Genomic DNA, 19,223 nt, shown 5'->3' on the forward strand with positions numbered 1-19,223 from the left:
GCTTTGAAATGATTTTAAATTTTTGCCTTACGAGAATTAAAGCAAAGTTTGCTTGAATAAGTTGATGAATTTAAAAGTACAATGATAAATAATGAATAAATCTACACCTACACAAAGGAATTCCCAATGCTCTTAATTAGTGAAAGATGATTTATGGTTGTACCTGTGATACATCCTTACTTCAAAAGGGCCCTATATTAAGTCTTCAAAAACAGAAAATCAAAATCTCGCTACCATTTGACGTGATGCAAGAAATATCTACCTTAGTGAAATGTGTCTAGAAACAAACCTAATTTTTTTCTGTTTGGAAATTGTTGGATCTATGGCAATTAACTGGTACATGTAACAAATGAATTCTGCTGTTTCTGCTCCAAAATTTGCAATGAAAAATCTCCCAATTAAAATCCCCTGCTACATGCTCCTAATTCATCAACTCCATGACTGATGGCAGGGTTAACCCAGAGAAAATTGATGCAGAGTTTGAAGTATTGCAATGAACATCTACCCCCAATCCCTGGATACAGAAAAGTATCTACTTATTCAAGCTGAAATCTCTTTCCGCAAAAAGTCCTTAAATGAAATAGAAGCAAAAATGTACAAGTCATGCTTAGTTTAACAGTAAAATAATGCTACATTAAAAACCATTTAAATGTTTGTGTAACCTTACTTGCTATAAGATCGGCTACTATAAATAAAATCACTTCTGTACTAGCCCTTTACCCCTCTAATGACACAATTTATACCTGATACACACCACCAGGTCAGTTACTAATATAGATTTTTTTCAAACGTGTTGGAGTAACATTGCTACCTAATGGGGCTTCTGTTACTGTTTATGTAAACCTTCTGATCTGACAAGCCCCATATGTCACCTGAATTCTAAAAAGGCCCAGAAAAAGTCAAAGTTCAACACCAAAAATAACATCAAATGAGCTTCTAGCAATAGATGATGAATTTACCACCTGAGATACAATATACATCCAAAAATGTAAAACACCTTTGTTCCAATTCTGAATCAAATCGGAATAAGCATTATTTAAATGGAGACACATAAGCATTAGAAAATACAATACTTGGTATCTAAACTATGATTTATAGAATCAAATTTTACGAGTTTCTACTTACATATCTGTCAAACCACCAGGCATCTCACAATAAAGTGACTATCAAACTAATTTAATTGGCTAGAGTGATTTTTAATACAAAATCTTTAAAACGAAGATGAAATGTTATCTTCAGTTATCCTGTTTGAATTTTTTTAGCAACTATTAAGGTATACTTTAACTCATTCACCCCTGAAATTTCAAAAGAACTCTTCCAACCTTTGAATTTGAAGAGTTCAAATGTGTCTTCAGGGATGGAGTTAAAGAACAAAAAGAAGATGCCCATAAGGCCTTTGGTTGCAATTTACTGTTGATTATATAAACTTTCGGGTATTTACTGATATATGACATTAATCTGGTTAGTATCTGCTGTTACGGCGTATTTTACAGACTAGCTACCATGGGGCCGCGGTGGCCAAGTGGTTAAGGCGTCTGACATTCTGCTACCACTAGCCCTCCAGCACTGGGTTGTGGGTTCGAGACCTACAAGGGGCAGTCTCCAGGTACTGACCTTAAATGATCATAGCTGTTAATAGGACGTAAAACACAAACAAACCAAACCAAACCGACTAGCTATACATGATATTATATGGCTTGTTAGGTATAAATGAATCCAGAAAAATCATACATAAATGTCCTTCTACATGAGTTTACTTTTAGGGAAATGTTTGAGAAAAATATATATTTCAATTATGCAAATTTACATAAATGGATCTTTTATATTGTTGATATTAAGTCATGGTCCACACAACTAATCATTTTACCATATACCTAGAGTAAATTACATCGAAAAAATCGATCTAAGTTCTTTATTTTTTTTATAGTTTTGCATGACATAATAGTTACCATGCTTACGTAATGTTATGCATTTTAAATAATGAGACCATGTTTGTTAATTTAAAGATATTCTATTTGACATTTTGAAAAATACAAAACTCTTTACCCATTAACTTAACTACCTTATTTGACTTTCTAAACATCCCATCCCTTATAAACGTCCACTATTCTGGTCCAAGAATCTGATGTCTTCACCATAATCTACAGATCTGAACTTGCTCTAAACATTGTCTGTAAGACACAGATGTCTCGCTCCCACACTTCAAAATTAAAGCAAGGTCATCAAGGTCAAGGTCAGAGGACAAAGGTAACTTAAAACACATTCTTCTCATAAAGGCACATAAGCATGTTAAGTTGGATGACCCTAGCTGCAGTGCTATGACCCTAACTGACCTTAGTGCAAAAACCTTACAAGGATGTAAGTGTGTCATATGTACATAGGGACAAGAGTTAAACGAAGTGCCCTGTACCATTTAGAGGCCAGACATAAAAAGTATGACTATAATGTCTATTTTTTCAGAATATCAAAAGGGCCTGCAATCAATGTAATTTTCCCAAATTGTATACTTGCCAACCATTTGATATTGTCATCAGTTCAAAATTAAAAAGCATACAAAATATATGCATATATACCCCTTAGGGAAAAAATAAAACATCTTCAAAGTTGTTATATACACTGAAATCTTTCGATTTCAAATATAGCAATAGTTTACAAAATTCACTGGTTGAAAAAAAAATACATTCAGGGTCTAAAATCTGGAAAGTTGGCAAGTATGAAATTGCTATGAAAATACCAAGTGTCAAGGGCGTTTATTTTGTCAAATACGATAACTAATGTTTAAAATATTGAGTCATGTCATGCAATACTTAGTTATGTCATTAAATACTTATAAAATCACTGATAGCTTCTGCATTTGATTCAGAAGATTTTTTTTCCGTTGGGGTTTCATGATAGAAGAATACCTATACGAGGTGTAAAACCTGACTATGTGTTTAATTGTTGTGTCTATATATAGCAGAAAATGCTGATATTTTGTTTGTGAAGTAGCTGGAGTGTAAAGGAATGCGAGACACTATGTAGGTACGTGATACTGTCAGACTCCTATCCTACACTCTACACCTTCTAGGTAGGTGTCCACGAACCAGCCACTTCAATTACATGACAACCAAGTCAAACGTAGGAGATGAAATGTCACACTCATTCCAGTAAATATCTTACATTCATCAAGTTTTTTTCAAACATTTATCCAAATACTTTCACTTAAGAAATGTAGAAACTGCTTTTATATCCGTAACGACCTAAACACAAGTGTTAAGACTTTGTCACCACAACGCATACAAAACATTAACTTTATAAATATTCATGGTTTTTTGTAAAGGTAAAGAAAATGTTCATTGCATTCACTCAACTGTAGGACTATGCAGCATTTAAATAATGGCTTCAATCATTTAAACAGATTTGTATCTAATGAATTTGACAAAGGAGCAATATATCCTAGAAATATCAACACTCCATATAAACAAAATTGTCAAACAGCATCCTTGGGGACACGTTCACTTCCATTGACAGGGGCACTCTGTTACATACATATCATATATTAGACTTCCTTTATTCAGAATAAATACATTATAGCCAGGGGCTAACTTCCACATGGTCCTTTTTTAGACATTTTAAGTGTTAAAATTTCTAGTGCATGTAGATGGAAGCACTTGATGACTTGTACATTGCACTCGACCATCTGTCTCCAGCAACGTGTTCATCAAATTTCAGTAGTTTACTGTTACAACTGATGTTTTGATAATTGTCTAAATTAATATGCTTTTAGTCAAAGTCCACAGAAAATCTGATTCCCTTTTCTGCAAGTTTTTGGCCCAATCCCGGTGAGCATTATCATGGTGGCCAAGTCTTTCTACATTTTCATTTTCAAAATCAGCAACATTTCTTATATGTCTTGTTTTTGCTCAAATACGATAAATCCATCATGTTATTTGAGGTACATCTGAAGATCTTTTTGCAATTGGACAAAACGATTTTGCAGCACGATTTTTTCTTCAGCATGAAACTAAATGCTCAATGCAGTATGAGTTATTCATCGAACCAGATAAAAGAAGAATCAGTCACCCCAACCTTTTTTCTCCGAAAATGAACATTTCAATTAAATGCTGTTTTCATACTGTGACGACCAACTCATTGACATTTGTGTGGACACTACCAGTCACGAGCTGGTGTTATTGTGATGAGATAGATCTATAAGTCTACAGTACTCATAGTCTACATCTGTACGTACTTAACAGCTTCAGGGTCACAGTTCAAAGAACATTTTATGGGGACAAATATAGAGCGGTTTTGGAGGAAAATTTTGTTACAACCCTTGCATGTCACAAATTAAATTATATGATTATCAAGTTTGTATTCAATGTTTATTTACAAGATTCTTAAATTAAAACTATGATATTTTTCCTGTAATAAGCCAAGTAGGGTGAACACATGACATTTCACTTGAAATGTTCAATGGCTGTTTATTTAGTACAGTTGTACAGCTACACTTATAATGGCTTGGTTTTGTTAAAAGCATGCAGGGTACTATTGTATCTCCTAGCTATAGATGGGTATAATTCTCCAACTCAATTGAACTCAATTAAATTGGTCATTAGGTGTTCTAAATTCATTTGTCATCGCTTTTCCTCGAGTGACAATGGTGGTTATAGAATTGTTGCCAAGGAGAAATCAAGTATTCGGTACAAAAAGAGTAGTGGATTGTTTTAGGCAATTTAATCTATCCTCAGAATGACCTTGACATTAGCTACCCGAGCCACATGTAGAAATAGGTCATCTTTACCAGATGTAGGTCACCACTTAATCCCTACCTGTAATGGAATCCTCAGAAAAAAATAAAGCATTCTCTAACTATCCCCTTACGACATTCTCTACACTGAGGGATTAAGTGATGGTTTCAAATTTCAACATTTTAGTGCAAAAATGTTTAGTTATCATTAAAACCATCTGATATCCCAGGTTTTACTAAAATTATATTAACAATCGCCATATCAGGGTAAGATCAGATCACATAGATAAAAATTGTCAATCCAGTGTCCAGCGTGTCTCGTTCATTGAAGAATAGATTAGATAGATTAGATAGTGGGATGATCAGATATAGAGACACAATGTATTGTTACTGTAACTACCAGGTCACATCTTACAGAAAACATGAGTGGATAGTTTCTATCATTTACGTAAATTGTACAAAAAACATGACATGACAGAATGTAAACAATAGCTCAGAGTGACGTTTTTGTAAACAATAGCTTAGTTATACTTTTTTATAATTCAGTTTCATAAACTACCTCCAACCTCTGACTCTATTGACTTTTAATAGTAATGTAAACAATTGAATTATGTCAAACATAACAGTCATAATAAAGCCGTGTTATGATTTACATCAACACTATACTGGTCCAGTATAATGAGTGTTAACAAAAATTGACTGTAAAATGCAACATATTCCACACTGGAAATAGACATTCCAAGTATCGCCTATTTCATGTATACTTCTCTGTTTCCGTCTAGATACCAGTTGTGTCTGATGCAGTTCACCATGACAAGTACATAAAATCTCGTAACCTAGATTTTGTAATATAAGAGACCACCCAGGGGAAGTCTCAAAAAAGGATTCTTAATAAGATGGTGCCCTTAATAGAGTTTTGAAAGTAAATTTGTTGCAGATTAAGAAAGTGGCGATCTCTTAAGAATAAAAAGGACGAATGGTTTCTCAGGCAGATTGAACTTCAACATATTTTCACGATAGAAGGATATAGTCAACCAAACTTTCCAAATGTTATTAAATATTATATAACCTTATCACACCAGAAAAAGTCAAAAAAATTGATACAGATCAGTTAGATCAAGATTACTAGAGCTATCCAAGTCTTTAGAAATGTAAGTGTGTTTCACTACTAAAGACAGTGATGATCTACTGACTGACGTGTACGCTGGCGACCCCAAAATGTGTATTATCATTTATTTATAGCTGATATTCTCTCACTGATATGCGAATCAAATCTTCAAAACATTTACATCACATGAAAACAAAAGGCATTTAACAAAATTTAAAAACATCAGTAAACAAAATGAACATTCTGGCAGTTGTTAACAGCTGGCGGAGTTAAGTGACTCCCTCACCCCTCCCGCATTCTTGAATAAAAGTCTCCAGAATTTTTACAACTACAATATACCTACATAGCTATGGAGACAAATACTTCAAAGTCGGTGATGCATGTAATATGAGTTTTCCCAGCTGTATGTAGGTCAGGCGTACACACCATTGAGCCACTGTCGGTTGGAGTCACTGTCACTTGTATATTGTACTACACAGCTTTCCCGCGATTGTATCATCATCCCTCTGACTACCTACCTTAGTATCCATTTTGACACATTTCCATACAGTTATAAGACTTGTAAATCCTTCCCTTAACTTTAATCTTTTTAATCAAAAAATGAAGTTTAAAGTTAATGAAGAGTTTTTAACATAAAGTTCTGGTCATATTTTAACATACAATAGTAAATGTTCCAAAATATGTAGCAATGCAATATCAAACAACATATATCTATATAGGGTTAGCCTGAAAATTGTGTTGTTTCCTGCTTCAGCTCCAAAATAAATAGGTTATTGGAATGACAGGAAAACATTTTATTTACATACGGTATATACATTTTTTTGACACCTGAAATATCACTTTGTCATATGCATGCACTGTACTATATAATATGCGATTATTGGAAATTTATATTTTTCACAAGTAAGTTTGGTTTGTTTGTGTTTTACGTCCTATCAACATCTATGGTCATTTAAGGTTGTGGAGGAAAGCAGGAGTTCACAGAGAAAACACACAGACCTACGGCCAGTACCTGGCGACTGCCCCACGACCCAGTGGTGGAGGGCTAGTAGCTAAAGTAGCAGAATGTCAGACGCCTTAAATTTTGTCTGGCCCTTTAGGAACCAATATGTCACCTGGCTACTTCACAAACTCACTGGTAGCTACAGCAGATCAGCCAACAAGATCTACATAATGTTATTTACAACAGTCCCATATTCTTTTTTTTTAAGGTTGGTGACATTTTGATCACAGATGTTGCATGAAAACATAAGCTTATAATTTACCAGAGCTAAGCTTAACTTTTATGTATGTTATATTATATGTATGTGTACCAGGTATATTATGTTTAAACCTTACGGTATTCAAGTTATATTTGAGAACAATTTTTATTTTTTTTAAACTTGCAAACAAATTGAATCCTACTACACCTTTGAACGAATGCATATACCTGCAGATAAACATAACATCTGTATACCCAACAGAAAAGCATAAGGCTGGGTGACTCTATAAGCCTAAGGGGCAGCTTCACGCGTCACCTGTAAACAGTACCTACACACCTGAGTATCTCGTTACAGGTAACTCCCCATGTCACTTGTCCCAACAATTACACATGATCATGTATTGCCAATGACAAGTGATGCTCCCAACACCAAGCAAACGTTTGTGCACCTTTTCTCACAATTTTAGAAAAAAAATCCTACATCTTGACTTTAGTTTTAGAGTTCTATGATAAATGATCTAGGAAAAAAAAGTAGACTTGACTGTCGGAACATTTGCGACTTGCCCCAGGCTTTTATTCGTGACATTTGGTGATTATATCCTCGTTATCCATTGGTAAACGTTTACAGGTGTCAGATTTCCTGAAACATATAGTCAGCTAGGCGACTACCTCTATCCCTCCAACATCTGCCTCTGTTGTAGAACAAAGTATCCCCTCAGCAATATCTTTTTCAAGCTTATTTAAATCATACAAAGAAAATTGTATTGATAACCTTTATCACTACCAAATGTACAGACAAAAATGATGTTAAACGCTTGATCACTTTACCACCTTGCCCATGTTCCTGAACTTTGTGTGGGTCAGACAATCTACCCCTATATGTGCTCACTGACGCTGGTAACTCTTTGCTGTCTCAATTTTCTTGTAGTGACTTATTTTCACTCAAGTTTTAAAGACAGTAGTTAGTGGACTGAATTCTACTTATGTCCCAAATAGTTTTCATCGAGACACAGTTATCATTGAAGTCCCAAAAACAGCTTTATGACGACTTCTTATTTCCAAAAGACATATATCATAAATGATATATCATAAATGTCTCAAAGGCAGCTTCTTGGACAGTTGATACATCACTGATGTCCCAAAGACAGCTTTAAAACAACTCCTTTTACTTATGTCCCAAAGACAGTTTCCACGGAGACACATTTATCACTGATGTCAAAAGACAGCATCTTGGACAGTTGATACATCACTGATGTCCTAAAGACAGCTTTAAAACAACTCCTTTTACTTATGTCCCGAAGACAGTTTCCACAGAGACACATTTATCACTGATGTCAAAAGACAGCATCTTGGACATTTGATACATCACTGATATCCCAAAGACAGCTTCATGATGACTCAATGAAGACACCTTTATCACTGATGTTACAGAGACAGCTTTTTGAAACTTGTTATATCGTTGTTTTGAATACCACTAGTCAATTGTGGTAGTAGTTTCCCGTTTTTTACTAGTCCTTGTACAAATTCCACTAACCTGATACCTTGTATTATTCCACAAGATATACAATATCTAATTTTGATTAGTCAACTGGTCATGGGCTAGTGCTTTCTAGAACCACTAGTAGAGCTAGAGATTTTACTAATCTCAGACTATCGGGCTACCCTTATTGTTAAGTCCTGCTGATGTCCCAAATGCAGCTGTCCCAATGACAGTTTCCATAGAGACACAGTTATCATTGATGTCCAAGAGACAGTTTCCATGGAGACAAAGTTATCATTGATGTCCCAAAGACAGTTTACATGGAGACATAGTTATCATTGATGTCCAAGAGACAGTTTCCATAGAGACACAGTTATCATTGATGTCCAAGAGACAGTTTCCATGGAGACAAAGTTATCATTGAGATTCCAGAGACAGTTTCCATGTAGACACAGTTATCAATTATGTCCAAGAGACAATTTCCATGGAGACACAGTTATCATTTATGTCCAAGAGACAGTTTCCATGGAGACACAGTTATCATTGATGTCCAAGAGACAGTTTCCATGGAGACACAGTTATCATTGATGTCCAAGAGACAGTTTCCATGGAGACACAGTTATCATTGATGTCCCAGAGACAGTTTCCATGGAGACACAGTTATCATTGATGTCCAAGAGACAGTTTCCATGGAGACAAAGTTATCATTGATGTCCCAGAGACAGTTTCCATGGAGACACAGTTATCATTGATGTCCCAAAGACAGTTTCCATGGAGACATAGTTATCATTGATGTCCCAGAGACAGTTTCCATGGAGACACAGTTATCATTGATGTCCAAGAGACAGTTTCCATGGAGACACAGTAATCAATGATGTCCAAGAGACAGTTTCCATGGAGACAAAGTTATCATTGAGATCCCAGAGACAGTTTCAATGGAGACACAGTTATTAATCATGTCCCAAAGACAGTTTCCATGGAGACACAGTTATCATTGATGTCCCAAAGACAGTTTCCATGGAGACACAGTTATCATTGAAGTCCCAAAGACAATTTCCATGTAGACAAAGTTAACATTGATGTCCCAAAGATAGTTTCCATGGAGACAGTTATCATTGATTTTCCAAAGACAGTTTCCATGGAGAAAGTTATCATTGATTTCCCAATGACAGTTTCCATGGAGAAACAGTTATCATTGATGTCCCAAAGACAGTTTCCATGGAGACAGTTATCTGTGATGTCCAAAAGACAGTTTCCATGGAGACAGTTATCATTGATGTCCCAAAGACAGTTTCCATGGAGACACATCTATCATTGATGTCCCAAAGACAGTTTCAATGGAGACACAGTTATCATTGATGTCCCAAAGACAGTTTCCATGGAGACACAGTCACCAATGTCTCAATTTCAACTGTTGAAGCTTCCAATTGAACATTTGTGGGGACTCAATTTCACTGATGTTACAATGAAAGTTTGTGGGAATTCAGTTTCACCAAATATTCAAAGGAGTGTTTTTTAGAATTCAATTTTACTAGTGGTCCAAGAACAGCTTTGTGGGGATAGCTTTGTTTGTTCAGACTCACTGATGGTCCAAGGACAGTTTTGTGGGGATAGCTTTGTTTGTTCAGACTCGCTGATAGTCCAAGGACAGTTTTGTGTGGATTATATTTTGTTTTGTTTCACAAAAAACCCCCACTTAGATCCAATATTTTATACCTAGGGATCGATAAACATTACCTAAGTGTGATGAGAAACACATGTGTAATGATGTAATTCTACTTCTATTGTTCACAGTAGAGAACACAAATACAAACAGTGTGTACAGCTAATGGATTACATCATGCTTAGCATTATCAAATATTTTAAATATTTTCAAGTTTAACCCGTTCACCCCTGAAATTTCATAATGATCTATTCCAACCTTTGAATTGGAAGAGTTCAAATGTGTTTTCAGGGGTGAATGAGTTAAACAACTACTCTGCAACATCTCACAAACACGGTTGCACAAGAATTGGTTTCTATTACAAACAATACAATATACATCCAGAATTCTGACGGCCGACTCCTGTTATACCGACTCATTAGGACTAGCAATCTGACAAGGATCAGACCAGCTTAAGTAAACCTTATAGTACACAAGTTACAGACGAGTTACCAGTTAAAGTTGAGTTACAGCTTCAGTAAACCTAATAGTACACAAGTTACAGACGAGTTACCAGTTACAGTTGAGTTACAGCTTCAGTAAACCTAATAGTATACAAGTTACAGACGAGTTACCAGTTACAGTTGAGTTACAGCTTCAGTAAACCTAATAGTATACAAGTTACAGACGAGTTACCAGTTACAGTTGAGTTACAGCTTCAGTAAACCTAATAGTATACAAGTTACAGACGAGTTACCAGTTACAGTTGAGTTACAGCTTCAGTAAACCTAATAGTATACAAGTTATAGACGAGTTACCAGTTACAGTTGAGTTACAGCTTCAGTAAACCTAATAGTATACAAGTTACAGACGAGTTATGATTACAAGCTACGTTAAACAGCACCTACCTTTGGCAGCATTTATGTAGGTGCGCAGTTCCTTCTGGAATTTGTTTGCAGTTTCCTGTTGAAAGTGAAATATTTTTACTCAGCAATTGCAATGCAGTGTGTTATATATCAGTACAAAAACAAAATAGTTGATCAATAAAGCTGAATACAAATTAAAAAGTGGGTTTTAGATATAAATTTACAAACGTAAATCATTTATAATACCACAAAAAAATTATAAATTTTATGTTTTAATGAGTAATTTAATTTGCCATTTAAATCAAATATACATACATGAGAAAAGTTACTAATAATGTCCCTTCAACTTAACCACAAAGTAGATACGGAATTTATCAAACTGAAAGTATGACAAGTTTGCAGGTTTCTCGTGACACTAACTTTAAGGCAAATTTCAGTAATTTGAGGTGTATATTTCAGCAAAGTCACAACACATTTTGTGATAACTACAGAAAAGCTGATTCACCAGTCTGCAGAGTTCACAGTATTACATCAATAAAACCAGCGAGGAGACATGTCCCACCGCAAGTGTGGACTACATATACATACAAGGTATACAGTATTACATCAATAAAACCAGCGAGGAGACATGTCGCAACGCAAGTGTGGACTACATATACATACAAGGTATACGGTATTACATCAATAAAACCAGCGAGTAGACATGTCGCACCGCAAGTGTGGACCACATATACATACAAGGTATACAGGATTACATCAATAAAACCAGCGAGTAGACATGTCGCACCGCAAGTGTGGACCACATATACATACAAGGTATACAGTATTACATCAATACAACCAGCGAGGAGACATGTCGCACCGCAAGGGTGGACTACATATACATACAGGGTATACGGTATTACATCTATAAAACCAGCGAGGAGACATGTCGCACTGCAAGTGTGGACTACATATACATACTAGGTATACAGTATTACATCAATACAACCAGCGAGGAGACATGTCGCACCACAAGTGTGGACTACATATACATACAGGGTATGCAGTATTACATCAATAAAACCAGTGAGGAGACATGTCGCAACGCAAGTGTGGACTGCATATACATACAAGGTATACGGTATTACATCAATAAAACCAGCGAGTAGACATGTCGCACCGCAAGTGTGGACTACATATGCATACAGGGTATACAGTATTACACCAATAAAACCAGCGAGGAGACATGTCGCACCACAAGTGTGGACTACATATACATACTAGGTATACAGTATTACATCAATAAAACGAGCGAGGAGACATGTCGCACCGCAAGGGTGGACTACATATACATACAGGGTATACCGTATTACATCAATAAAACCAGCGAGGACACATGTTGCACCACAAGTGTGGACTACATATACATACAGGGTATACAGTATTACATCAATAAAACAAGCAAGGAGACATGTCGCACCGCAAGTGTGGACTACATATACATACAGGGTATACAGTTTTCCATCAATAAAACCAGCGAGGAGACATGTCGCACCACAAGTGTGGACTACATATACATACAGGGTATACAGTTTTCCATCAATAAAACCAGCGAGGAGACATGTCGCACCGCAAGTGTGGACTACATATACATACAGGGTATACAGTATTACATCAATAAAACCAGCGAGGAGACATGTCGCACCACAAGTGTGGACTACATATACATACAGGGTACACACACAAGGATAGATTGTTGGATAACACTTAGCTATTACAGTTTCCCTGCAAAAGTTTTCATTCATTCCATGAAAATGATGCGTCTTTTTTCACAGGCACCCATTTTAGAAATGAGATGACATCCGAATGCTTTCTTTAACAGTATTATACAGATCCAGTGGTTTTTGTAGAATTTTTTCAGACAAGTCCTGAACTCTCTTTCAAATTTATGATAAGTCCCTATATTCCAATTACTTAGAGATACAATGTATATAGGTCCTCAAAAGGTTGATGAGTTGAGGGAAAGCAAAACAAAAAGAGTCTGGGACTAATATTCGAGTCCCAAAAATTACTGAGATCACAATGAAAGCATTATAGCAATACAAGGCATACAAAAACATGTTGTTTTTTTAAAGCTTCGATGATTTTCATTGTTTCTGAAGAGCTGAAGGTTGAAAAAGAAATCAATTTTACTATATTTTTCCTCTAACTCTTTAATTTTTCAGAAGCCAAAAAAAATTCATTGGAAAATATTTTAATATTGCATTTACCTGCTGTTTGTCGAGTTTGTGGACATATTCATCTAACTTTTCATCTGATGTTTTTCCAGCTTTTCCAAGATTCTGTAGGACCTGAAATGAAAAGACAAAAGCTAATACAGAGCTTTCCTTGAGGTGTGTGTGTACTTGAGATAATTTACTATCACAAAACAATGTCCTTGAATATATCCTGTATACAAAGTTTTGTTTGTAGAAAACATATCACTGGTCTAGGTAAGATAACAGTATCATCAAGTTAATTGCTATCTTGTCTTTGATCTATATAATACTTTAATGATACAATGTATATACCTACACTTCACACACTGCATAATTTTACCTGTCCAATCTGTATCCCCGCCTAATTCAGATCCCTGTATAATCTGGATCAATGTTTAATTCAGATCCCTGTATAATCTGGATCACTGCTTGATTTGGATCCCTGTCTATGTACCAGCTCCGATATAACATCCTAGCATTTCCTCTGCTTGTTATGTCTGATCTAGACATCATCATTATATAAACCAATGCTAATAAACACTGCCTACCACTGCCCATATTCAAAATCATTGATGTTAGGTTTAATTTTGACATTTTCCATAATATGCAAGTTTATGGTAATCATCAGAACTATTCATGTATGTTTTGCTGTTGGACATCAAAACTAGCTTAAGGCAGCATATATCATTAGTCCCCATGTTGAAATGATCAGTTCAAAATTTTGTCCTTATCAATCCTTATTTTCATCTATTTTGCCTATAATATACCAATTTTCCATTGGATGGTATCAAATTTCAAAGATTAATCAAAGTTGCATGATCTTTTTTATTTCCAAACAGAATTCTGGAAAGATTCCAGAAATATCATGACAAAATGTTTAGAGAACTTATAACATTTGTACATGATAAAAGCTAGCACTAGTGATTGTTACTGATAATAATGACATTCTGGACACTCTCTTCTCTTGACATGTTAATAGGACTTTGTTATTGTTTGTTTATGATCATAAACAGTCGGAGAAAAGATGGAAGCTCCTCGACTATAGGTGTTACAGTCGAGGGACCTGGGGACACCTCTGTTCTGCCCCGGGTTATAAACTAGCTACTGATACAATTTTTGCATGGTATTGGACATTGCCTAGGGCAACAGTATTAATTTATATCCACTTAAGTATGGAGACATCACCTTGTAATAATGTAGGAATGTTTGATACAGATAGGAACAGGTGAATGACCCTTATCTTCAGGGTTTTTTTCGAACACATGTATATGAATAAAACTTTGACAATTCACAAAACATTCAACTCGTAAATTTCACCAGATCAAATTCTCCTCACGCAGTCAAGTTATCATGTGATTTTTAAGTCCAATTTGGAATCAACAAAATTCACACTATATAAGGTCAAAACACATACAATCCCTTCAGGTGTGGTCGACATGTTTACATTTATAGTACATATCTTAAGTCAATACAGGTAAAAAAAATACATCATAAATTGACTGCCCTCGTGGTAGAGAAACACATTCTGTTTTCCCTAGATTAATCAGGTTTCATGAGGCTAAAGCCCAAGTGAAACATGGTTAATTGCAGGGAAACAAAATGTTCCCCTAATCCATATAAGCTAACCATGGTCAAACCCACAACCCAGTGGTGGAAGGGCTAGTGATGGTAAGATGGTCAAACCCATAACCCAGTGGTGGAGGGGCTAGTGATGGTGAGATGGTCAAACCCACAACCCAGTGGTGGAGGGGCTAGTGATGGTAAGATGGTCAAACCCACAACCTAGTGGTGGAGGGGCTGGTGATGGTAAGATGGTCAAACCCACAACCCAGTGGTGGAGGGGCTTGTGATGGTAAGATGGTCAAACCCACAACCCAGTGGTGGAGGGGCTAGTGATGGTAAGATGGTCAAACGCACAACCCAGTGGTGGAGGGGCTAGTGATGGTGAGATGGTCAAACCCACAACCCAGTGGTGGAGGGGCTAGTGATGGTAAGATGGTCAAACCCACAACCCAGTGGTGGAGGGGCTAGTGATGGTAAGATGGTCAAACCCACAACCCAGTGGTGGAGGGGCTAGTGATGGTAAGATGGTCAAACCCACAACCCAGTGGTGGAGGGGCTAGTGATGGTAAGATGGTCAAACCCACAACCCAGTGGTGGAGGGGCTAGTGATGGTAAGATGGTCAAACCCACAACCCAGTGGTGGAGGGGCTAGTGATGGTAAGATGGTCAAACCCACAACCCAGTGGTGGAGGGGCTAGTGATGGTAAGATGGTCAAACCCACAACCCAGTGGTGGAGGGGCTAGTGATGGTAAGATGGTCAAACCCACAACCCAGTGGTGGAGGGGCTAGTGATGGTAAGATGGTCAAACCCACAACCCAGTGGTGGAGGGGCTAGTGATGGTAAGATGGTCAAACCCACAACCCAGTGGTGGAGGGGCTAGTGATGGTGAGATGGTCAAACACCTTAACCACTCTGTCTGTTGATCGCAGTCCTCTCATTGTACAAAATAATCTAAAAATAGCCCATAAATCCTAAACTATGTATAGGTCATAATTCTCTATGGTGAATATGGAATGATACCTTGATTATTTCTTGTTTAATTGGCCTTCAAAGTAAAAACCTTCAGCACCAAATACATGTCTAAAAGTTAATTAAACTTTATAAATATTCTCATTAAAACATTATATACCAACAAAGTTTTGAGCAAGACCTATTTCAGATACCAATATATACCTGTTACAGGAAAAGTATCATAAAAATGTTAAGGATAAAAACACCAGGTAAAGACACAATTAGCAAAAGAATCGTTCTATTTTAACATCTTCATTCAAAAACAAAATAACAAAACTTTCACTGATACATGTACAGGTAATTATGAGAGATGCAAATGAAATTTCTACACATCACATCACAAAGCTATTTCATGATCCTGTGATCCATAAAATGGTAATTCCAAAGATTATCTGTAACATGACTCGGCATGAATAACTTGCATAATTATGCTATAATGGGCACACAAAAGAATGCATTTTCATCTATGATGGGTATACACATGAATACATTTCCATTTCCCCAGTATGGAACACTAGAGATGAGATTGCAATCATAAGCTCTCAAGTTTAGGTATGTTACTGATCTAATGCCTAACAGTCATCTAATCTAAATTACACACATTAGACTTCAGGTTAAAGATACTGGAACTCTGCTCATAAATACACGTGTAGTCACTTTTATTATCAAAATCTTTGTAACGTTTGCATCAGGTGACTTTATTTCCATATCTATCGTACTGGAGGCAATTTGATCAATTGGTTTGATTTTTTGTCTGATAGGTCGGTTGTCGAAGCCAGATCCATTGAACAGTGGAGAAATCGATGTTTGTTCATGACCCTTGGGGACAAAGTAAAATGTTAAGTTGAGCGATACTATGGAGAAGAGGACAGGAATGCTGGATGGCCAGTAAATCTCTGTGTTTACTCAACTGGCACGGTCACAGGTCTAGATTAGTATTCAAGGACAGGGATGAGAGTGGTGTTATCAGTATTATTGAATACCAAATGTACTCAGTGGGGCTCTGTCCTTCCCACACAGAAACTAACATTAATGACTTAAGACTTAAGTAATCACAGGTTGAAATTTCTTGTGATTATTTATCTATTAAAGCATTGACCTACTTTCATTAACTAACCTTAATCCCTTCCTTTATTAATTTTAAACAGGAACTATTAAAGCCTTCAATAAAATATTTTGCAAAATTTTGTACCTCACTTATCCTTATCCTAAAAGAACCAATTATTTTGTTTGGCCTATAACTTTACAGATATCTATGATGAAGAAAGTAAATCACTTCAAAGTAATGTCAGCTACAAGAACATCCCATCAGTACAGGTGTATGTAATTATCGTCCCTAAATTTCCCACATGGATTATCCCTCATTGTTGAAATGGAATGTTACATAGTCAAACTCAGGGGTGGCAGACATCTTTCTTCTAAAGAAACTGTATGAGTATGTTAGCTTTTACAATAAGTCATCAACAATAATGCCTTTGAATAAACTTTCATCAAAAGTTCTGAATAAATTTAAACACATTAGATCATATTTTCAAAGGGTCCTTTCAAAATTTACAGCTTTTATATGAGAATATACACCCACACCTGGATTGATCAGAAGAAATAAATCCACCAGGTGAAGTAACTCAAGCTGACAATGCTTTATGGGAAACAGATTCCTTAATTAATATCATTCATCTTGGCCACTACAGTAAGATCCATGTATCATTCTAATTCCTCTTTTGAATGAATTAAAGCAAGGATGTTTACAAGATGTTCATCCTTACATTCGACAATAGGTAAATTAGTGTAGATTGAGTGGTAGACTGGATTTAAGGTGTACAATTGTAGATAAACCGGTAAATATAGGTGTAAATACAGTGATAGAGTTGTACATAGGTGTAAATACAGTGATAGATTTGTAAATAGGTGTAAATACAGTGATAGAGTTGTAAATAGGTGTAAATACAGTGATCTGATAGTTGTAAATAGGTGTAAATACAATGATAGGGTTGTAAATAGGTGTAAATACAGTGATCTGAGAGTTGTAAATAGGTGTAAATACAGTGATAGAGTTGTAAATAGGTGTAAATACAGTGATAGGGTTGTAAATTANTAGGTGTAAATACAGTGATAGATTTGTAAATAGGTGTAAATACAGTGATAGAGTTGTAAATAGGTGTAAATACAGTGATAGAGTTGTAAATAGGTGTAAATACAGTAATAGAGTTGTAAATAGGTGTAAATACAGTGATAGAGTTGTAAAAAGGTGTAAATACAGTGATAGAGTTGTAAATTAGTGTAAGTGCAGTAGTAACTTTGCATAAGTACCGCATTAACATATTAATAGCTTCAAGACAATGAGCCATCTTTAGGATTTAAGGCTTCTCAAAATTCTGACAGAGCAAAGGCCCTCTCTAGGATGAATAAAGCTACAGTATTTAAAAGCATCAGTACAATTGAAGGGCAAGGACTCCCTTAGGAAAAGTACAGTATTTAAAAGCTTCAAAGTAAATCTGATAGAACATCAGAGATCAATCTAAGATTAGAAGATACATCTGAGTGCATTCACAGTCAACACTCAAATTTAATCCTTTCCTCCCTAAATAGCCGTAGTAGTGGACTTCTCTTCCTCACTGATACCCATTACCGGCCAGCTGAGCCGGACGTATCCATAGGCAAACCATTGATCTTCAAGGGTGCAGGGCCCTTTTCAAACACTAAGTCAAGGACGAGTGATTTTCACAGGAAACTTGAGCCAGCTTTTCTAATCAGAAAATCTTTTGTTCAGTAAGATGTTAGAAAGATGGTCAGTTTTAAATTTGAGATTTTAATAGTGCACCATATACTGTATGGACACTGAACTTCCATTTTCCAAATTTGAAAATAAGACTGAAAAACAAATAATCTTGCAATTAACATACCAAAGTCCCCTAACATTACAGTAGACAACAGATGTTGCAATAAGTATCTAATTAACACATAGAGAAAAGGACAGAGACCTTGGCAACATACCGGGAAATTAAATGGCAGTGGTAGTAGATTATCTCCATGTGATGATCAGTCAAAAACTGTTAAACTACAGCTCTACATGCGCAAGACTTGGTCACATTATTTTTATCATTTAACCTGTACAAATTTAATAGGTCCTGTAAATAGCCACTTTCTTTACAAAACAGTGCCCAAAAATTTAAAAACAATTCAACACAAGATGTTGAATACATATATACTTGGCCTGGACAGAGTGAGCCCACGAACATAAATTGATCATGTGATATTCTTACTGAAGAAGCGCTGGCCCTGTATGGGAGATACAACTACTGATTTGAGATTCCCACTATCTGACCAACTACTATCTGTTTTACGATGTGTATCAATACTTTAAGTCCTTATACCTGTCTATTG

General features: G+C 36.0%; 1 protein-coding gene across 1 annotated transcript in view; it reads right to left on the reverse strand.

Annotated features, from left to right (window-relative positions):
- The window catches only part of LOC110445064 (myc box-dependent-interacting protein 1-like), a 38,588-nt gene that overhangs the window by 17,189 nt on the left and 2,176 nt on the right, over window positions 1-19,223 (reverse strand). The window contains exons 2-3 of the mRNA XM_021489421.1: window positions 13,276-13,356; window positions 11,066-11,120 (exon numbers count right to left, since the gene is read on the reverse strand). Of these exons, the coding sequence (XP_021345096.1) occupies window positions 11,066-11,120; window positions 13,276-13,356 (136 nt within the window). The remainder of the gene's footprint in view (window positions 1-11,065; window positions 11,121-13,275; window positions 13,357-19,223) is intronic.

This window comes from Mizuhopecten yessoensis, unplaced genomic scaffold, assembly GCF_002113885.1.
Source record: "Mizuhopecten yessoensis strain PY_sf001 unplaced genomic scaffold, ASM211388v2 scaffold2711.2, whole genome shotgun sequence".
In the NCBI taxonomy this organism is placed as follows: domain Eukaryota; kingdom Metazoa; phylum Mollusca; class Bivalvia; order Pectinida; family Pectinidae; genus Mizuhopecten; species Mizuhopecten yessoensis.